Genomic DNA, 22,338 nt, shown 5'->3' on the forward strand with positions numbered 1-22,338 from the left:
ACCCAGCTTTTGCCTCTTATGAACTATGTGACCTTAATTATTTAAACTCTCTGTACCTAATTTTCCTTTTCTGTAAAACTGGAGTAATAATAGTATACATTTCATAGGGTCATTGTGAGGTTTAAATGATATAACATTGCTAAAGGTCTCAGGACAGATCCAGACACTTAGTAAGTGCTCAAGAAATGTTAGCCATTAATATTTAGGGAATCGTTATAAGTCCAGCCCCGTGGTTCCTGAACATGGCTGTGAAACAGAATCACCCAGGGCACTCTTTTTTAAAGTGAAGGTTCCTATGACACCAAGTATTGGCAAAGATATGGAGCCATTGGAACATTCTTATGTGGCTGGTAAGAGTGTAAAATGGTACAACCCCTGTGAAAATCAGTACGGCAGTTTCTCTTAAACACATACACCTACCCTACAACCCAGCCATCATACTCATAGGGATTTACCCAAAAGAAATGAACGACTGCACGAGAGTGCTGATGGCCGCTTTATTCACAATAACACAAAACGCTGGGAACAATCCAGGTGTCCATCACTAGGAGGCTGGATAAACAAACTAGATGTACCCATACAGTGTAATACTCAGGAATAAAAAGGAACAAACTACCGACATGTGCAGTAACATGAATGAACCTCAAAACCATGCTGAGTAGAAGGACCAGAAAAACAGCATACATATTATATGACTCCATTCACATGAAACTGTAAAGTGAGCAAAATGAATGTATGGTGACAGAAAACAATGAGTGCTTGTCTGGGGGTGGGGGTGGCAGAGACTGACGTGGAAGAGGCAGGCCCATCGTGTGGGGCAGCTGTCTGCACGGTTCATAGAACCAATTGTGAGCTTCTCTTCCCAACACTGCTTTCAGGGACACCACGCCTACTAGCTTCACATTGGCCATGGTGGGAATATTAACTCCAGAGATGAGCAAAGACTGTATATAAAGCCGCGCTTTCCCCCCAGGGAATCAGTTGTTAAACTTTTACCAACACAACACTGGGCATGAAGGGAATTTCTGGGTTTGTGAAATGTTCTGTCTTGATGGGGTGCGGGTTACACAGGCGTAGGCATTTGTCAAAATGGATCAAGCTGTACACTTAAGATTTGTGCATTTTGCTATGTATACATTATACCCGAACTAAATGTGTAAAAAATAATAAGATGGGTGTCTGGGTCCCATTTCAAGCCTACCAAACAGGGCCTGATGCATCCAGGTTGGTACTGGTTCAAGGGCCAGGTTTGGACACGACTGGTCAAGTGTGACAGTAAGTACACATTGTGTTTTTAAATAACGATGATGTCGGTGAGAGGTAAGACTAGAAAGAATTCTTGGGACCAGCTCAGGAAAGACTTTGCATGGTCACCCCTGAGCGTTTGGGCCTTATTTGTGGGCAATGGGAGGTGTTTGACCAGCAGATGGGACACAATCAGAATCAGCATGGATTTGCATCATTACAGAGTCTGGGTTTGAGTGGGAGAGACTTGGGGCCAGGAGAACCGACTTTAAGAGGAAATGTAGACCAGCGCTAGAATTGCCCAAAAAAGAAAAAGTGAAAAGAAAAAAAAAGACATTGCAGAAATAAAGCAGGAGAGAAAGGGGCTTGGTAACACAGGTACGCTCAGAGCCCACATTTCCCCATCACAGCTACCTGTCCTCCCTCGTCTAAATAATCCGATTGCAGGCCAGCATTTTACTTTAAAGAGAAAAAAAAAAATTCATTTACTTAAAGTAAATGGTATCTTTTCATGAGCACAGAATCTTTCCTGTACTCTACGTAGAATTTTGATTGTGTGTTAGTTTCTTTTTTACCCTAAGCGAAACACCCAGCTTCCCCAAGCTGGTTTTAGACTAGGCCTAGCACCTAGGAATAGATGCTTAAGACTATAGAAATCGTTTACAAGAACATTCTTGTAAAAATGGTGGGATTTTAAATGTTCTCCATGAATTTAATCCTGCTTGCTCAGCCCCCCTATTCAACTCTGGTTTTCTCCTGTTAACCAGCCCTCCAAACATGTCCACTCATCCCTCTGACCCTCTCATCTTTGACCTGGTCAGGTCAGTCTTTCCCGCCCGAGGCCACACCAATCACTCAGGTCTGCAGGAACTCCTGCCGGGGGCTGGTGCTTTGGGAACAGTCTCCAGCCCCCTCCCCCTGCACTTTGCCCTGTTTCCCCAAACCTCCTCACATTCACCAACCCCACCTTTTTCCAAGACTGGGCACTTGAATATCCGCCGTTTTATTCTGTGACTCTCTTACAAGCTGACATGAAAATCACTTGTCCTTTCTTGCCACTGTCATTCATCTGTGTGACATTCTGCTGTCGGGCCTCCCAGCCAGGTGGTTCTTCTCAAGGCTCTCTCCACATGGTATTTTTAGGAACTAAATTTGTTGTGGCTCCCTTTCAGGAAGGGCGCGTATGGTGTGGGTGTGGGTGTGCGTCAGCTTTCGGTCACAGGATTAATCCTCACTTCAAGTGGGGAATTACAATAAAGACAAAGGCTGGGCTTTCCTGGGCCCCATTTTGGTGACCGCTTTTGAAATTGGCAGCATTTTTTTCTGATATCTTGAGCTATATAGAGCTACAAGCGAAACCTGGCTGCTTTGCATGTGCTTGGGGGCCTTCCAGCCAGGTGGTTCTTCTGGAACATTCCAGCTGGTCTCATTCCTGTGAAACTCACTTCTCCCTTGCCACACAAGAGAGGGCAGGCAGGTAAGTAAAGGGGATTCCAGTCCAAACAGGGCTTTCCATGTACTTGTGAGGCCACAGCTTTCTGCCTGGGAGGTGGAGCTCAGAGAGCCTACTGGATGAAAAATGGGCTGTACTGTACTTGCTGTAAGGGCACAAGTCTGGGCAGGAACTAAAGGAGGACAGGAAATTTGGAGGGGAAAATTGGGAGCTAACTGGGCAGTGGATCCAGGGGGGATAAGTGAGGAGTGCCGGCTGCCGTGGCAGGTGTGGCTGCTGGCTGGGGCCGGGCTCTGGCCCTGATGACCCACCCCTCTGAGGGTCAGGTTTTCCACGCACAGTACAAAAGGACGACGACACGGATAATACTTCCCACCACTGAAACTCATGAACACGGAGCATTTTATCATCCAGGGCAGAGAGAGACACACCATGGACTGAAACGTCTTACTGTCCTCATGCCCAATAGGCCCAGCAATGACTTGGAGAGCCTTTCAGAGCCCCTGATCACACAGGAGGGCAGTAGGGAGGGGTGTGCGAAGGGGTGGGGGGACTGAAGAACGTGTTCTCCACCGCACCCCCAGCACCCACACTATCGACCAGCCGTGCATGGGCCAAACTCAGTCACCAGCTGGCCAGCTGGCTAGCGACACCTGTTCTGGTCCAATTGTTTCATTTCACACACTGACGCCCAGAGAGGATAAGGGGTGTATCTGAGGTCACACAGCCAGTTTTGGGGGGAGACAAACTCAAATCTGGTTCTCCTGGTCGTTACCCAGTGGCTCTTTCCACTCAACCTCTCCACCTCTCAGTTTGAGGCAAGATTGAAAATACTGGGAGACCTTTATAAAAATTAAAGAAAATGGGTTCCCTGTGAGTGCACACACGCAAGAGAAGCAAAGGGAAAATAAATGTCTCCTGAAAATATTCGTGTAGAAATCGAGCCACATAATTTACAGAACCAGCGGAAGCTCAGAGAAAAGTTCAATCCAGGGTTGAAAAAACAGCGCAGTTAGTTTTTTCCAAAAACACTCAGCAGAGCTGAAAAGCAATGTGTTCCTACACAAATAAATTCTGTGGACTGAGTGAATATATTTTTTATTCATTTCATTGTTTTGACCTCACTGTTAACTCTTTTTTTTCCAAAGCTATAATCATTGTTAAACATTCAGTTTCCAAAAAAGAAAAACTCAGTTTCCAACATAGTGAAAAATTTGTGTTTTTTGTTTTAAATGCCCGAAGCCAAAGCATTTTCTGTTCTTGGATCAAGGTCTCCCAGAGGTCTGGAAAGGGAGCACTCATATGCCAGGAAATGGCTTTCCATGTGGTTTTAGAAAGGCCAGCATTCCCTGATTGAGTTGGGGGAGGGGGAGGGTTGGTCCCAGGTCCACTGAATGGCTCAGAGGCAGACCCCCTTCTGAGGTCCCTGGGGAGCAGATGAGCCATCCCCAATGAACTCAGTCAGGCTCTGAGTCTCTCTCAGCTCGTCCTGATGAGCACAGAGAGCAGTGGGGCTTGTGACACCCTGGGGCCCAGGGCCTTTGACCGATGCAGTGGCATGGCCCATTAAATGCTGATGTGCTTTGGGTCCTAACCCTTAGAAAGAGATTTTTGCCTTTATGACTAGGTGGGCGCTTCAGTGGGCTTGGAGGGGGCTGACAAGATTCAAAGATGCCTGGTTCCTTCAGCCACCCCTGTGCTACTGGAAAAGGCCCCACCAGCTGTGTCTACCAACGACTTACCCTTGTGTTGCATGGGTAAGTCTAGAGCTAAAATGTCCTTTCAGGGAGCCTTACCCATCGGCACTGACACCTCTTAATGTTCTTTCTGCTCTTGCATCCAAGCTTGGTTGGTGCAAGCTCTCTGGGGGTGTTCAATCTATAGGAACCCGAAACCTTTACATGAGCAAGGGCCATCTTCCTCAGGTTCTCTCTCAACTCTGACCCCCATCTTATGACACCCACTCCACAGCCCCCTCTGCCACTTGCTGTGTTTCTACCTCTTACCAGTGGCTTCTTCTCCCCTGTCCTTTCACCCAGCCTTGAGCTGGGGATGGAGCTCTCTGATTCTTTGCCCAGTCTTGACATCTTTATACCCCCTCTCTGCCTTCTCCATTCCTGACGCACCAAACCTCCATCCTCTATCCCCAACCAAATCTGAAATTGAACACCCTTCCAAGAGACTCCCTAAATCTTGTCCCTCCTTTGAAGCTCTTTCATAGCATTAATATGCCTCCTTGAGTGTTTTTTTAGTTCGTTTTCTTCCCTTGGGATGAGGGAGAAGTGACAGTGAGGCCCATCAGGGCCTTTCTCCACATCAGCGGGACTCCCTACTGCGCAGGAGAGAAAGGCACAAAGGAAAGTCTAAGCTGTAGTTTTCACACCATGGGTCACTACCCATTAGGGGGTCCCAAGCTCATTTTAGTGGATTGCAACCAAAATTCAAAGGAGAAAAAGAGCGAGAACAGGAAATATCAGCGCGCGTTGCCCATAGTAATGATACCGATCGCTTTGTGACATTTTTGTTTCAGTGTGTGTTTGCTCTAAGTCTCAATATGAAATATATTTCTTACTGTGGGTTGCAGCACAAAAAAGTTAGAAAGTCCCTGGTCTACCAGAGAACCAGCCAAAACACTGAAGACACATTATTACTGAAAGTGAAGAGAGTGAGACGTGGTTCAAGAAATTTGCATTATTATGGAGGTTCCAAGAACCCTGCATTCCTCCTGTAAGGGTTTTTGGTGTGTGTGTGTGTGTGTGTGTGTGTGTGTGTGTGTGTGTTGCAGGGGGCACCCCTTCTCCTGGCCTGAGGAGGAGGGAGGCATGGTGAGGAAGTACTCCAGGGAAGTGTGTAGAAACTGCTAAGATACACACCCAGCAACTCTGACTTACACTTATATATAAATCAAAGACTAGGATCTTAATTTGTTGTAATCAAGATCAAAAGAAAATGAAAGGAATGCCAGAGCATTTTCCACACAACGTCAAATGCTGCTTCTCCAGCCCATAAAACAAAGCCCAGAGGATGCGTTCAATGGGAGTGGGGTCCAACCCAAGTTTGGAAATCTATCAGCTTTCTCAATCGGGTCACCAGAGGCTCCTGCTTAAAGGGCAACAGGGCATTCATGAGTCTCATCCCGCGGACAGGTGGACGTCCCACGCACCCTCGGCTTCGGGCGGGCCTGGCCAAGCTTGGAGTTACTGGCAGTAAAAGGTGAGCACGTTTTCCTGGTTTCCTCGGATCAGGACGACCGGAGGTCTGAGGTCCTGGGACAGTGTTTCCAGCCAGGCCATGTACAGCGAGCTCGGGCACTTCCCCTTCCTCCCTATGGGCAAGGTGCTGCGACACAGGAAGAAGAGGCAGGCGAGCAATTACCGAGTGGCCTTCCTCCCACAGCCCAGCTCATGGTTTGCTTTCTGAACAACAACTCTGTTGAGCAACCCTTTCAGAGCCACTTCTTCCCAGACAACCTAAGAATGACCTCTTGCTTAAAAGCATGGTTCCAAACGTACCTTCAGCCACAAAACATTTCTGAACAAAGCCATGGCCTGGAGGGAGGCCCCCGTGATCTGGCCCCTACCAGCCTCCCCAGCCTCACCCCCTACCACTCTCAGCCTTCTCCACACCCCTACAGCTGCCGTGGCTTTCTTCCTATCCCTGAAAAATTGGCAAGCTTGGTCCTGCCCCAGGGCCTTTGCACCTGATCTTTCTCCAGCCAGAAGGCAGCGCCTCCAGCTCTTCACCTGGTTGGCTCCTTTGAATTACTCAGATCTTGGCTCAAGTGCACCTCCTTCTCTCATCACCCCCTCCAGAGAAGGCCTCCCCTCTCTCTCGATCATATCACCCTGTTTTATGGTCTTCACAGCATTTCACACTCTCAAAATCCTCTTTTCATTTATTTGTTGTCTGTCTCCTTCAACTAACACGTATGTTCACTCACAAGCAGGCCAGGTCTGTCTTGTTCGCCACCCTTTCCCCCATGCCTAGGACACAGTCTGACACAGTTGGGGTGTTAAGTGGGTGACCCACCCATCAGGCCACGCGAATGAAGCAAGCCAGCCTTGCCTCTCCAGCCACACACCTGCCAGGGGCCACACGTGATATGTTCCCCCGGTTCAGCTGAGTACCCTTGTCCTGCCGCCTGGCCTGTGTGTAAGGCCCTTGGAGCAGGTCTCTGCCCTTGCCTTGGGAGGGCCCCTTGCCTGACCTGCAATGCTGTGCAAATAACGAGATGCCTTGGGGAGGCTGTCCCGCCATATTCCCATGGCTGTTTCAGGCAGTGACTTGTCCACCATCTTGAGATTCCAAAAATGCATCGCAGTAACCACAGCTGCCCTGCTCTTGGCTCAGAGAGAAGCCAGCATCTCACAAAGCCAGCTGGAGTTACAGGAAGGTGGGGCACCAGCACCCGACATGGGCCTGTACTTTGATTTCCCAAAGTACATCCACAGGTATTATTTCTCCTGAACCTAAAAGCAACCCTAGGGAAAGGGCAGGGCCCCCGCACCGCCCTCTCCCCCAGCTGGGGGAACCCAGGCAGAAAGGAGGGTGCTGTGTGGCACTGGGCTTCAGAACATGGCAATAGCGTCAGAGCAGCCATATGAGTTGTCGCGTCACCACTTCCTCAGCCCTGTGGCTTTGGCAGATGGCTCATTGTCCCTGAGTCTTAGTTTTTTCTTCTGTAAAGGGAGGGCGCACATAGTTCCCTCCTAGCATGTTCGTGAGCTCTGCAGAAGACAAGCACACAAAGGGTTTGTGTGCTTGTCTGGCACCTAGCAAGCACTTCAGTACCCTTATCACTTGTCATTATTTACCACATGGGACAACCACGCTGGTGAGTGGCAGAGCTGGGACTCGAACCAACATCCTCAGATCTCCCGCCCCAGCTGCCTCTGCTCGCTGCAACCCCCACCTCCTCAGAGAAGGTGAATTGGGGTCCCGAAACAGCTACCCCTTATTTAAAATTCCATCCTCAAAGCTTCACTTGGGACAACACTACCCTCCTTTAAAAAGCAAGGACCTCAGGATTGGGGAAGGCAGGTGAGGACATTTCATTAAGTGAGCGTCTCCTTAGTTAGAATGTGTTTGTGTCTGGTGACTTTCCAGGGGAAAAGGAAGTGGGTACATTGAAACCAAACTTCCTGATTTAACAGTTATGCCAAAGGCTGATAACGCCCTCTGGTAACTACTACATCATTTTCAGGGACTGAATTCAAAAATTTGCAAGGTCACAAGAGGACTGGTGGCTGCATTATCAGGGGCTGGAGACACCCCTCACTCCTGCTGTGGCCTTTTAAGCTTCAGTATAAAATTCCCTCCCCCAGCAGAGCCTGTCCACCTTGGACAGGCGCCCTTGCCACTCACCCCCAGCGCCAGCCAACAACTCTCCACTCCTGCTCACAGGGTGTGTGTACTTTAAGCTACTCATCTTTAGAAATAAAGCCACTCCAGCACAAAGGAACTTTTTGTCCAGAACTGCATCGCTTAGCTCCAAAGAAAAGCAGCCTGGGATCTAACCGAGATGCAAATTGCAACCCTGTGTCAGAACCTTCGCCACAGCTTCAAAACCCCATCACGGCTCAACAGCTGTGATATCCTGGGCAGGCTGCTAACTCCTCTGAGACTCAATTTCCTCATCTCCAAAGGTGGGGGGGAGGGGTAAAAAATAGAATCACTTGATAGAGTTTTGAAAATGAACAAGGCCCAATGTCTTGAGTGTCAGAGAGGCTCAATCAATAAAACGCAACGTGGATGATTGTTATTTTGATTATTACTATTTGGTGTTGAGGAGGAAGTCTTTAGAGAACAAAGAGTGATCTAGACCCCAAAATAAGACCAGAAATAAGGTTGTTAATTCAGGCAAAGCTTGTGGGGCTGGTTACAAGGCTGGTTTATCAGCTATGCACGTTAAGCTGAACTCAAACTTGCCATTAATCAGATAAACTGCTGAATAGTAAGCAGCCAAGACCAAATTCTGCCTCCAGCCTTCTCTAGAAAATGGTTCTGGTATGCTCTCCAAAACGCTGGCAAATGTCGTTTTGTCTTGTCACCGATGCTTGGGAGGACTTTTGTTTCCTCAGAATTTCTGGAATGCAAGTTTCTGGACTCTACCCCAGACCATGATCTGGAAGGAATGGAGGAATTTGCCATTTTCCAGTCTCCTGGTGTTCTCATGAAGGTGACCCTCAAAGTGAACTTTTAGAAGTAGGGGGTGGTGGGAGTTAGCAATCTCAGGTTGGAGATTAGTGATGCAAAAATGCAGCTGCCATGCCCTCCCTCCCAGAGGGGTTGGCCCAACCGCCAGTGCCCTTTGGACAACAGCTGTAGCTGCCACCATGGGGTGGGGACGCTGTGTGCAGGCCTCTCCTCTAAGGTGACTTGGGCTCATTGTTATTTGTATCAGCTAATCCCACAAAGGCTGGTGGGCAGCCTTTGGCTTTCCCAATGAAGTATGCGGGGTGGGGGAGTGGAAGGGGAGACATACCAATAGGTGGTCATCTCCCAAGATGAAATTCCTCCTCTTATGTCTTGAGATCCTGACTCATTATAGTGGCAAAGAAAATTAGAATCATAACATGTTAGGGGGAAAGAGAATCTAGTTAAACTCTTTTCTATAATCAGGGAAACTGAGGCTCAGAGAAGTAGGGTTACGTGCCCAAGGTCACACAGTGGGCTAATAGCAGCAAAAAAATGCAAGCCTACTGTGAACAGAGATGGCACTCGTGAGGAGGTGGTGTGGCACGTCCACGCACCCCAGGTGGTACTCCCAGGTACCTCACCTAAGGAAGGGCAGGGGAGTCATCCCAGGATGAGCTGGTCCACTGCCTTGCATGCTGACCCAGTCTTCCCCAGGCCAACCTTGAACTAGGGACATTCTCTGCAGGGTATTGGCCAGAGACTTGGAGCTAAATCCAGCCCTTTTCCTTATCACAGTTTCCACAGCAAAGAAAACATGAAGTATTTTCTTTGTACAAAACACGATCTCCTTAAAAGCCACAGGAGGGCTGGCCCGGTGGCTCAGGTGGTTAAAGGTCCATGCTCCTAGCTCCGAAGGCTGCCGGTTCGATTCCCACATGGGCCAGTGGGCTCTCAACCACAAGGTTGCCAGTTCAATTCCTCGAGTCCCACAAGGGATGGTGGGCAGCGCCCCCTGCAACTAAGATTGAGCACAGCACCTTGAGCTGAGCTGCCGCTGAGCTGCCGCTGAGCTCCCGGTTGGCTCAGTTGGTTGGAGCGCGGGCTCTCAACCACAAGGTTGCCAGTTCGATTCCTCAACTCCCGCAAGGGATGGTGGGCTGCGCCCCTGCAACTAGCAACAGCAACTGGACGTGGAGCTGAGCTGCGCCCTCCACAACTAAGAATGAAAGGACAACAACTTGAAGCTGAACGGCACCCTCCACAACTAAGATTGAAAGGACAACAACTTGACTTGGAAAAAAGGCCTGGAAGTACACACTGTTCCCCAATAAAGTCTTGTTCCCCTTCCCCAATAAAATCTTTGAAAAAAAACAGGAAGCAGTTTCAGGCAGAGCCAGCTCCAAAGCATGCAAGCTGCACATCTGCACAGCCCTGTACTTAGAAGGGCCCCAGTCTGAGTTTACTGCTCTGCTGTCACCCTCTTGACATTCTTAATAAGTTTTGAACAAGGGGCCCCACATTTTCATTTCGCAGCGGGCTTCACAAATTGTGTGCTCTGTCCTGGTTTCAGGGTAGGAAAAAAACAGGTTCCGCAGGCTTCTTGGCTGTCCTGTGCAATTCCCAGGTGACTAGCCCCAGGAAATGCAAGAAAGGCCAGTGTTTGCTGCCACTCCCTCTCAGCTGGCCTCTCTGGGAGAGGGGACACAGGCACTGCTGCCATATTCTCCCTCCTGGCCTCTGAGAGAGTAGAGCCACTGCGAGACACTCTCTGTGCCACTGCCACCTTCCACTCCCTCAGCCTTGGCCAATACCCACCAAAGGCGGCTCATTACGGGACACAGGCAGCAGCTTTGGAAGCCTGAGTCGGGTAGGCGCGCAGCCTGGAGCAGCTGAGCTGGGGACGCCAGGCTTGACACCCACATCAACTGTGGGTGACCAACGGCCCAAGAGGGCGGGGTGATTCCCAAACAACTAGGAATCGATTTTCTTCTGCAATGATCTGGGTCCCCTTTGAGAAGCCCAGGAAAAGGTGACAAATAAGGGGAAAGCAGTGGTGCGCGACGTCGGTGAGGCCTGGGACATGTGAGACCCTCGACCTCTGCCAGCTGGCACTGACAAGGAGAACATTCTAGGATGTCCTAAATGAAAGGAGAGCAGGCCAGAGAGTCCAAGGAAGAGACAAGAAGGGGTTAGTCAGTGAACAACTGCAGGGCAAAACCAACAAAAGACTGCCCCCACCCCTGAGTGTATATTGGAATTTGGGATTAACTTCCAGGAGGCCAGTTGCATGATTATCTAAAAGAGGAAACAGCCAGGCGCCACCGAGCCCCAGGAGCTTCTGCTCATTTGCAGATGAACTTTCCAATCCGCTGCCCACAGCCGACCGCAGGAGTGACGCTGCTTCCCTGTGGACTCTGTGCCTCACTTCACCTTTTCCCACCCCCTTTGTCTAAAGCCAGTGTGTATTCTTTCAAAACAGTGTACACCTCTCTCCCCACTACGTGACGTACAAAACACTCAGCAACTCCAGGCCCCGGACGTGCTGGCTTTGCCACTGCTGCTGGCAGTTTAGACTCCATGCCCCAGGATCTGATCTTCTTTTCTTTTCCTTCTTTTTTTTTTTTTTTTTTTTTGCTATCAATGGTCCAATAACCTTTTTCTTTTGAAATGACTTTCAGCCATGGAAGTTCACATTTTTGTTTAACAGCTCTCAGGTGAGAAAGTGAGGCAGACACAGGCCCTGGATGTGCTGAAAAGCCACCGGGGTTGTGTTTACCTGCACTTTGGGCCTTTCTGTCTCACAGGGGAAGGTGCAGGTCCCCAGCCGGTGGCCACCCTCTCCCAGAGCTGCCACCCTTGGCCTCTGGGACGGGCTTCTCCTCTGACCTGGCGCTACTTACATGACGACGAGAGCAGCGTCTCGGGAGTAATCCAACAGAATCTCATTGAGCCTCACCTGCCGCAGAGACTGGGGTGAGGAAAAACCACATGGTCACTTTCCAAATCCTTGGGAACAGTCCCTGCCAAGCCCAGGGGCCTCTTTCAACATTTCTAACAGGATGTGTGCATTGTTCCCTCTCAATTATCATAGACTCTCCTGCCTCCGAGAAGGAAGGGGACCCTCATAGTAAGTGAGTGCCAAGCTCACCTCCCTGTGAAGCCCTCCTTGGTTGTCCTCGCCTGACCTTGTTACTATGACCAGCAGGACATTTGGGGGACCGAGCACCTTATGTGCCGTTGGGAGGGCTGACAGAGAGAACCTGAGCCAGGCATGATGACTCCTGAGGGCCACTGTCTTCCTCTATACAATGAGTATGAGAACATCCGGAGGAATTTCAGGAAGCTGGAGTGAGGTAACCTATACAAAAGCACAGAGTGGAAGCCTGGCTGGGAAGGCTTGATAAGGTGGGTCCGGTGGAACAGGGCTGGGACACACACGCCTCCCACTTCATAGCAAGGTACGCAAGAACCTTTGCACAGATGCTTTATTCAGCTTTTTCCAAGGAGCCGGGTAGCTGTGCCTGCCCACTGGGGTGGGGCCTCAAGGCTGACAGATCAGGAAACTCCCCAAAGCTTGTGTGGGGTTGGGCTGCGGGAGAGACTCCCTCCTACCCCAAGGCCTGGGTCCAAATTGTTCAGAAATGATTGACACTCAGGTTCTGGTAGTGGACGGACACCTCATTTGCGAGAATGGAAAACTGAGGGCAAGTGAGTTAAGCTAGATCAGAGCTCCCGACCTCACACTACTGACATTTTGGGTGGAAGAGTTTTTCTTTGTGGGAACTGTCCTGTGGGCTGTTGGTTTAGCAGCCTCCCAGACCTCTATGCACTAAGTGACAATAGCAATCCCAGCCTCCAGTGGTGACAACCAAAAATGTCTCCAGGGGTTGCCAAATGTCCTCTGAGGGGCAAAATTGCCTCCTGGAGGAGAACCACCGACCCGGGACAAAGAGAACAGAACTGTGATCCCCTGGCTCCCCAAACTGCTCTTTCTACCACAAAATGGCCACAGCAGCCACCACTGTATTCAGCTCTCATTAGAGCCCTGAGATGCCATCTGGGAAGTGTCGGCCATGGCTTTGGGCCGCATCCGGGCTGGGGTCTACAGGCTCAGGGGAGAAGACCAGGCAGCTTTGTGGGCCCACAGGACACATTCTACCTTGGCCTTCAACACTTGTTTCATGAGTCCCGGGCACAGAGGAATGCGGGAAGAGAGGGGGAAGAGAGGGAGAAGGACGCCAGGCAGGCCATCGCCACGGCCAGCGTGACTCAAAGTGGGCCGGAGGACCAGGCTCTCGTGCCAAGGGCGGCTCTGAGTTCCACAACCCGCAGGTGGTTACTGGTCAGACTGAGCATTTGTGGCTTGAGGATACCTCAGAGGCCGGGTGCAGGGGAGGGAGGGGGGCCGAGGGTGTGCAGGAAGCTCAGGACAGAAGGGCTCCGGGTCCTGATCCAGGAGAGCACCTGTCCCCCTCAGCCCACCCCAGTAAGGCCCTTCTCCCTCCTGTACCTTGACTCTATTCTTGTTAATCTCCTCATCCGAGATCTTCCAGGGGCAGTCCCGCCTCATCTCGCTGATAGTGGCCTCATCCTTGAAGCCATCATTCAGGCGGAAAGGTGCAATCATGTCCTCGAACCTCTTGGTGCTGGGAACAGAGAGAGCAGGTGAGACCAGATGAGTTGGCCCAGTTTCCAGGGGAATAAGGTCCCCAGAGGGAGATGGAGGTGGGTGCCACAGGGACATACTTTTCCATCTGAAACCCATTCTGACACTGCCCTTGACATCAAAGCAGCTTCCGTGTTGAACTTGGCACTGATGGTACTTCCAGGAGTCATCCACAGCGACTGACCTGGGACCCACCTCCACCCACCCGCTTGTTCCCAGGTATTTACTGAGCACTCTTCTGTGCCGGGCTTGGTGCTACACAACAGTGAACAAACCTAAGAACGTCCCCCATCCTCATGGAGCGCACGATCTGCTGAGTGATAAATAGGGTCAGGCATTTTATGAAGGCACTGGGATGGGGACTAACAGGGGTGGGGAAGGCCTCTGGACCGAAAGGATTCCTGTCCTTCCGAAGCCAGCCATGCACAGAGCAAGAGGTACTGGAGCAAACAGAACGGAAGGTGCATAGGACCTGAGCAGAAGCGTGCTTGGTCTGCTCGAGGAGCAGCAGAGGAGCCGTGTGGCTGGAGCAAGGTGCATGCAGGGGAGAGTAGGGGGGGGGCAGGGACAGACAGGTTGAGGGGTCAGGCCTCAGGCAGGCCTTCATTATTTGTCCTGAGTGAGACGGGAAGCTGCGGAAGGGTGTTCTGTGGGATCTCACTCCATTATTAGACAGAGATTCTCAAGAGAAGAGGGTCCACGGCTGAACCCCCAGGATGCCAACGAGTATTAGGTAAAGATGGAAGAGGCAGCAAAGGAAACTGAAAGAAGACCACTGAGGTAGGATGAAACCAGTAGAGGGTGGCATCGTAGGAGCCAAAAGAAGAAATGTTTCAAGAAGGATGGCTGAAAGGCAGAGAGGTGAGGACAGACGTGGCCCTGTGCAGGGCAAAGGTCACCGAAGACGCTGGCCAGAGTGATTTCAATGGAGGAGTGGGGTGGAAGCCAGGCTGGAGAAGGCCGGAGAAGGAAGGGTGGGGAGGAAGTGGCAACAGAGTGAACCACCTCTTTGGAGAAGTTTGACAAGGGAGGGGAGAAAATGGTCCAGGCGGAAGCAGGGGCAAAGGAGGTGGTTTGAAAGAAAAGAGATGCCGGCTGGGGTCTGTGTGCTCCCCCCGCCCCGTCCTCCCCACCCAGAAGGTCTTCCCCATCTCTCTATGTTGGTGGCCTTTCTCAAGGCTTTGCTCCTCCACCAACAGAGACAACCCGCTTCTCGTTTGCATTCTGGTCCATCCCTGCTATTCTGATAGCTCTTGACGTCCTGCACTGAGCCAGGGTAAGCCCTGGAGGGCAAGGCTGCAGATGACTCATCTCTGCCGCTGCAGCTCCAAGCAGAGCCCTGAGCAAATGGTAGGAGTCAATGTACCATCCCCATGAAATAGTTCCTTTCTACCCATCTTGATTTTCTTTCCTCTCCAGGTAATGGGAGACATAAGGGAAAAGGAGGAAGAGACCAGGACCAACCTTTATGAAGGAGATAGAGTCCTGGAAAAACTCATGTACGTACATTGATTTCCATAAAGCAAATCCTAGTGGAAGCATCTGATTTTAAGAATATGAAATTGAATCATGGGCAAAGTACATGACCCCACCATTGCTACAGTTCACACCAGGGTTTGCGTAAAGTCTGCACACTGCCTTTGCATGGGGGGAGAGAGACATTTTTGCCCAGACAGGTCAACATTTTCCCCACTCCAAACCCACCATGGCTGAATGGTGCATGGTGAGTAATGCACCATGTTATAATGTGTTAATATAACATCAGGGCCTTTGCATCTTCCAAAGGCTCCAGTATCTTTCAGCCCATGGAGGCGACGAGACTTTGCTGCAGCCCCTGCAGAAGGAGCTGCCCTCCAGCTGTTTTGGTGCATTTGACTCTGCCACCCCCGGCCATGGCCAACTGTACCAATGGTAGTCAAGAAACAGGATTTCCAGGAACTTCTACCTTGGCCTGGCAGGAAGGGATAAGCTAGGCCAGTCACATTCCTTTTTCAGGAACTTAAATTGGGCAACGCCTGGCAAGGGAAGCAGTTTGCACAGAAAAATCAGAATGCAGAGCTCAGAAAACACGCGAGTAGGCAAAAGCCACAACTCCAGCATTTATTGGACACTGACTCTGGGCTGGGCACTGTGTTAAGCACTTCACATAGATTGTCTCTAAGGCGGTGGTTCTCAAAGTGGGGTGCCTGGACCAGCACTGAGAGCTTGTTAGAAATGCAGGTTCTCAGGCCCTACCCCAGACCTACTGCCTCAGAATCTTGGAAGTGGGACCCAGCAAGCTGTGTTCTCACAAGCACTCCAGGTGACTCTGATGCATGCCAAGTTTTGAGAACCACTACTTTCTGAAAACACTCTGGGGTTGGTGAAAATTTACAACACCAGTTACCTTTGGAGGTAAAATCAGCCTTTTATGAGTAGCCAGCAGCCTGGGCTTGTAAAGTATGTAACCAGAGACCCCTTTGTCCCCCAGGTCTCTGTGTGTGTGGTGGGGTGGGGGGGGGATGAGGGCAGAGGGAATCTTGTGGATGAAACACCAGCCTCTGCTCAAGTGACAGAACAGCCATGACCTTCACCGGTAAAAGCTTAAAAACACTTGGTCTAAGAAAGGCATCAATGTCAACTTTCATCAGCCTCTAGCGCAGGTGTGTTTCTGGCAAAGATCAGAGCTCTAATATGCAAAGGAAGAAACACAAACATGAAACTGAACAGCTGCAAACTCCAACCCTTCCTCTTCCTTTCCACGAGCCCAGTCTAGGCAGGGGGCGGGAAGGACAGTGCCTCTGCCCTTGGCTCACCAGAAAGGGGCGACAGGCACACAGCTGGCCCTTCTGCCTGGAACCCCCAATACAGAGAACTCACTGCTCAGCCCGAGGCTTCTGGTTGATGTCGGGAAGAACGTGGACTTCGTGGAATCCCAGCCGGAACTTGCTCAGCAGAGAAACGATCCTGGAAGACAAGAGATTTTTTAAAAATTCATTCATTCATTCAATTAATTTTCATGGCAGTGAGCAAAACAAATTAAATCCTGCCCTCATGGAGTTTACATTCTAAGCTGGGAGGGGGCAGATGATAAACGAATATTGATAAGGTAGGTCAGCTGATGACGAGTGGCATGGAAAAGTAATTGACTACTATTCCCCAAGTCTCTGGGGCCATCTTTGTATTAGCACACCTCCCATTTTAACGGGTCTGCACATCTGATCTTGTTACAATGCAGATTCTGACTCAGCTGGTCTGGGATGGTGCTCGGGATTCTGCATTTCTGACAAGCGTCCCGGTGATTCGATGCTGCTGGTCCATGGACCGCACTTTGAGAGACAAGCGTCTAAGGGATGGGAAGGCGAACTACAGGATATCTAAGGGTGGCTAAGGAAGCAAAGACAACACATTTGCGATAAGTATAGAACCAGGAGTCACAAGCCAGATGGCGCTGACTTTGCATCCAACGGGGAATAAAATGCCAACTGTGGTTTGCAGCAGTCTAGGAAGGCTTCACAGAGGAGGAGGCAATCTGGCTGGACGGTGCATGGTGGGTAAGATTGTTATAGGCCAAAGGGGGTGAGGCAAGGTGTCCACATTGAATCACCCAAGGAGCTTTGTAAACAATACACCTGCCTTTGTCTTAGCTCCCCATTGTGGCGAATCCCTGAGTGGGATACAGCTTTGGGGATACCCCCGTTCTAGTTGGCAGGGAGGAGGGAAGTCCAAATGAGTGAGGGCATGGGGTGCAGGGGGTGGAGCAGCAGCAGTGAAGGGTTGGGGGAGGGGAAGGACCAGGCTGGGACTGGCCATCAAGCCACTGCTGATTCCTGAACTTGGGAGTGAAATTAGGAAAGCAGGGATGTGGGCAGACGGTTTGGTGTGCAGCACAGAGGTGGCAGGCCTGGGCAGGGCCTGGGCAGAAGGCAATGCAGGCCTGGCTTCCAAGTCACGAGGAGGACCCGGTCAAGAGACAGAGGGAGGCGGAGGAGCTTTCACAACCTTCACATGGTAGACACCCTATGGCCCCCCAGTGCCATGGCCTTGAGCCAAACTAAACCTGTTAAGCCCTGCTTCCACTCGGCGCTGGAACAGGAAGCTGAGGCTGATCTGTAGTTGGGCGACCACAGAGCAGCTGGTGGCTGCTTTTCCCAAGCATCCCTTGCTGGGCATTGTTGAGAAGGGCCTTCCGGTGGAGAAGTTCTCAACAGGGGTGAGGGCAACCAGATGAGGTTGTTGGGTCGTGCTGAACGCGCACAGGAGGTGACTGAGGGGGTCGTGGGGATGTGGCCCTGGCATAGGACTAGGGTGGCACAGGCCATGGGGTCCTGACTAGAGACTGGGAAGAGTTTTTTCTCTTTGGCTAATTAACTGCACCACCTTGGGTGGCTACCCCATCTTCCTGAACCTGTCTGCCCGCACTAGCAAGCCTCCATCCTACCACCTTCGACCTTACTTGACCTTTCCCTGAAGCAACAATTACCCAGTTTTAGGCACACATATGCCACCTGCCTGACTCTTGCCACCTCTACACCTGTGTACCGGTCGTAACCATTTACTTCCTTTCCAGCTCAAATCAACTGACACTCTTGCTTAGATATATCTCAACAGGAAATTTCATGCCACAACTTTAAACAGAAAACCAACCTCTCTTGCCAGAAAGAGGTAACCAATAAAATCCAAGGAAATAAACCAAAATGTCACTAACTTCTGGCTGAACGCCATCATCTGCCACGCCCCCAGCCAGGCCCACCCTCTCTTGCTTAGATATATTAGCATAGGTTCCCGAGCAGAGAGCCCTTTTCCTGCACAATCAGCAACACAGTTGGAGGAGAATTAAAAGTCGCTTATCCAGTAGGATTTGCTGTCCCACCTCCTGGCCACTAAAGGCACCTCTTGTCTCGTCAGGCATGGCAACCCAAGCATGGGGGGATGTTGCCCCAAGCATTCTCAGCTCTGCCTCATTTCTCCAGTGGAAGGGCCTTCTTCATCCTTCATTTCACACAGGTATCTCCTTGAGCAGATTTCTGGTTTTAAAATTTAACACCCCTCCCTGTCATGGCTGGGACTAGGGTGTCTGCACCCCCCTATAGGGGCACAAGACACCAACACAACTTCTGAAACAGACAGAAACCTGCTCCTTTCCAGAACTTCCTCACCATGTTGTGACCGGGACAGAGCTGAGCCACCTGTGATGGGGGCGGAGACTGAAGGGAGCTGGGATGGCCCTGGTCCCCACCAGTGCTCCCCACTTACGCCTTCCTCTCCTGGTCCATCCTGTTGATCTGGCCCCCCACGAACACTCGGATCTTGCATTTGCTCCATCTCTTCTTGCGGCGGAGAAGGTAGGGGATGAGGAGGGTGAGGCCTGGCAAGGAGGGTCCCCATAAATCAAGAGGAAAATGCTCTCAGGGTAGAGTGCTCTGTGCGCTCTCACCCCTTCCCCTCTCTGGCCCTCAGTTTACCCATCTGTATAATGAGCATGCTGACTAAACCAGAGTAACACACAGCACTCTGGGGTCAGGGTTTATTTGGTCTGCATGATGTTACTAAAGAAGTGAGCTGGCATTTAATAATTGGGGAATTTCACATGAAAATCAGGATCTCTGGCATTTTTTGAAGATTGAAATTTGACCAGTGGATGGGAGCCATTGTCCCTCCATCATCTCTCTATACAAGGTCAAGGACCGGCTGTCTCTTACGACTGTGTAACCCTAGACAAATTAACTCACCACTCTGTACCTCAGTTTCCTTATTTGTAAAGAAGGTTAATCATAGTTCCTACCTGGGGATTGCATTAGGTTAACCCACGCAAAGCATTTAGTGTCAAGCATATAGTAAGTGCCCAGTCACATTACGGATCATTCGTAGGACATATTCTATTGGAGTAGAAACATTTTCTCTCTGTCTAGGATGCTATCAGAGGTGAGAACAGTAAAGCTGAGACTGATACGTTTTAAGAAAAATGGGAGAGAGCGCATTTCTTTGGGAAGTGAAGAATTTCTAAGCTTTCCTGTGCACCAGCCCATTTCCCCTGTTTATGTCATGTGCTGTGACCCCTAAGGCCTGTCCAATCTGAAGGTTCCATCTCATGTTGACCTCAGATCCTCCCCTAAAATCCCCACTTTACAGCTGAAATCCTGGAGGTCAAGAGAGGCGCCCAGCCAGGGTCCCCCAAGCCCAGTAGGGGTCCAGGGGCTCCATCCCATGTGTGGACACTGGGTCCCACCAGAGGCCTTGTCCAGAGCGTCCAGGAAGGGCAGGCTAAGGGACAAAGAGTCACAGAGGAAAGATGGCTTGGAGGCGAGGGGGTGTCCCAGGGGCACGGACCTCCGTCGTCGAATAGCCAGTAGATGTCGATGGTCTTCTTGCCCTGCTCTGACTGGAAGATGGTGCTGGCCTGCTCCTCCCGCACCAGGGCCTCGGGGTCCACTGCAGGAGCAGAGGGGCAGGTCACCTCGGAGCACAGCACAGTCACATGCCTGAGTCTGTCTGAGAACAGCCAGCTGCCCTGTGAGGCGGACTCACTGTCTGTCACCTGGGCTGTGCACACAGCTTCCTGAAGCCTTGTGCTGAGGGCGCACACAGAGGGTGGGGGCATGGCCCAGAGCACCACCAACGGGCCCTGTGATGCCACGACTCTGATTTGCCCCTCACAGATGCCCACAGGATGCCCCCAGCTCCCCGCACTGCAGGTTCCCCTTCCTCTCAGAACACTGGGGGAAAACACTGAAGGAGAACCCTGCCCCTTCCCTAAAATTTGAGCAGGGCCAGAGGGCGTTGGAGGGAGTGGGACAAAGGCCCCACGGGGTGGGTTCCCACGATGCCCACACTCAGAGTGCCACAGCAGGGCTGCAGTCTTTCATCCTGCCCAAGCCCCCACCCCACCTCACCGTTACCCAACCCCAGGGGCCCCAGGCCCCTTCTGCCCTTAACCAAGTTCCCGCGTGGCCCCTGCTAGCTGCCACACAGGGTGAGTGGGGCGGCGACTGACGTGTGCCGGAGACGGAGGGCCTGGATCTGCTGGCACTGGCATCCTTGCTGTCCTCCGCCGGGTCAAACACAGGGTTAACTGCAAGGGAGGGGCAGCTGGGTTATAGTCTGGCCTCACCTGGGCACTTCCAATTCCTCCTCTTCCGGGCTTTCCCTTCCATACGAGGAAGGAAGTCCCAGCACCTCACCTTCCACCGAGCTGGCCCCGCCTCCCTCTGGACCTGGCTCTTCCTGCTCAGCCCCACCAGGCTTCCTTCTGCTCCTCACACAGGGCACCCTAGGTCACCGCAGTCCTCGGTGGTGGGTGCTCCCCGAGCCACAAGCAACTTTCCCGAGCACCCCCTTCTCAGCAAAAGTCCCCGTCCTCAGAGAGACCTTCCTGACCTGTGCCCTGTGTCAGTGTCACTGTCTGAAGTGACTCACAGGTCCATTGTTTCCCAACAGAACATCAGCTCCCTGGAAGCAGACTCAGTTTCTTCCCTGCCGTAGCCCCAGGGCCTCGACCTGCCTGGTTGCTGCTCTGTAAATGCTGCCTGCGTGAATATTCACCCAACTGCTCTGTGCCAGGCCTGCCCTTGGCACTCAGTGACCGATGAACAAGACCTGGGCCCTGCCTGCAAGACACACAGCGTCCACACCTTACAGTTCTCCCGGCACCCCCATTTGTTTTCATACATGCTGTTTCTTTCACACCTCTAAATATTACTAATTCAGAGTCTGCATATTCATTTGTGACTTTAAATGCTAAACATATGTATGCTTGGTGCTCCAGCAATGGTCTTAGAGACCAAAACAACCAGTTTTCATGGCCTTTATATGTATTTTCACATTCCAGTGTCTTTATGTGGCGTTCGCCTCTCCCCTCTTTTCCTTTTCCCTCTCTATTAGAACTTCCTTACCCCCTCTGGTTACAAAACCACTGAACGTGATTCAGGGAGCTCTGAGTTCCGGTTCTGCCCCCAGCTGGAAGCATGACCTTGAACTGGTCACTTCCCCTTTCTGGGTCTCAGTTTCTCCATTTGGAAACCTGATGAGCTCTAAGGGGCCACCAAAAGCTGACTTTCTAGGAGTCTGCGACCTTCCTCACTCATGTCCCCCTCTTGTCCCTCCATCACTAGAAAAAAGTTGGGTTCTGGAACTTTCTAGGATCCTGTTCTGGTTTTTGACAGGAGTGCTGAGCACCTGGGGTGTGTACTCACTGTGCGCCTGCATCACCTCCGAAATGTTGAGCCCCTCACGCATCCTCATGACACACACACCGTAGTTGAAATCAAAAGCATCACTGGAAAGAGAGGAAGTGGGGTAAGGCTCCTCGCAGCCCCAGGCCCCAGCCCCCAGGAGAACAGATATCTGAGCTGCGCCTGCCTCTCCCCACCCCCTTTCTCCTCTCAGGGCCTCAGTCCCCATCTGTGAAAAGTGCAGGCAGAACTGGAGAGTCCCCAGGACGCTTTTAGCTCTGCGGTCCGAGGCACTGTGTGTCCCGTGGACCCTGTACTCGGGGGGAAACTGAGTCAGGCCAGTCTTTGAGCCAGGCCCTGTCCTCCTGATACATTTGGATAATCCTCACAACTCTTCCAACAGAGGTGGGGATGGGGATAATTATCCCCGTTTTATAGACACAGAAGCTGAGTTTGGGGAAGCAATTTGCCCATGCTAAGTGGCCAGCTGGGATTAGAATTAAAAAGCTGAGACTATAAATCCTGCCCGAGGGCAGGCATGCACACAGGAACAGCCTCGCTCAAGAAGGCAGCAGTAGGTTGTCTCTATGGAATGTCTAGAAGATTCCTGCTGCAGAAGTGTATTTACTGCCAGGTTGACACCGTGTCCAAGTGCGCACCATTAGGGCTGATCTAACAGGCTAAGC

The 22,338-nt window shown here is 51.2% G+C and overlaps 1 protein-coding gene across 2 annotated transcripts in view; it reads right to left on the minus strand.

Annotated features, from left to right (window-relative positions):
• Nucleotides 1-3,770: 3,770 nt before the first annotated feature.
• SLC12A3 (solute carrier family 12 member 3) overlaps nucleotides 3,771-22,338 on the minus strand; it is a 34,517-nt gene continuing 15,949 nt past the window's right edge. For both annotated transcript variants that reach the window (XM_019754131.2, XM_019754120.2), the window contains exons 19-26: nucleotides 21,674-21,756; nucleotides 20,476-20,553; nucleotides 19,812-19,913; nucleotides 18,738-18,849; nucleotides 16,362-16,448; nucleotides 13,347-13,482; nucleotides 11,737-11,804; nucleotides 3,771-6,037 (exon numbers count right to left, since the gene is read on the minus strand). In XM_019754131.2, the coding sequence (XP_019609690.2) occupies nucleotides 5,896-6,037; nucleotides 11,737-11,804; nucleotides 13,347-13,482; nucleotides 16,362-16,448; nucleotides 18,738-18,849; nucleotides 19,812-19,913; nucleotides 20,476-20,553; nucleotides 21,674-21,756 (808 nt within the window). In that variant the 3' untranslated portion in view covers nucleotides 3,771-5,895. The remainder of the gene's footprint in view (nucleotides 6,038-11,736; nucleotides 11,805-13,346; nucleotides 13,483-16,361; nucleotides 16,449-18,737; nucleotides 18,850-19,811; nucleotides 19,914-20,475; nucleotides 20,554-21,673; nucleotides 21,757-22,338) is intronic.

Source organism: Rhinolophus sinicus, linkage group LG11 (assembly GCF_036562045.2).
Source record: "Rhinolophus sinicus isolate RSC01 linkage group LG11, ASM3656204v1, whole genome shotgun sequence".
In the NCBI taxonomy this organism is placed as follows: Eukaryota; Metazoa; Chordata; class Mammalia; order Chiroptera; family Rhinolophidae; genus Rhinolophus; species Rhinolophus sinicus.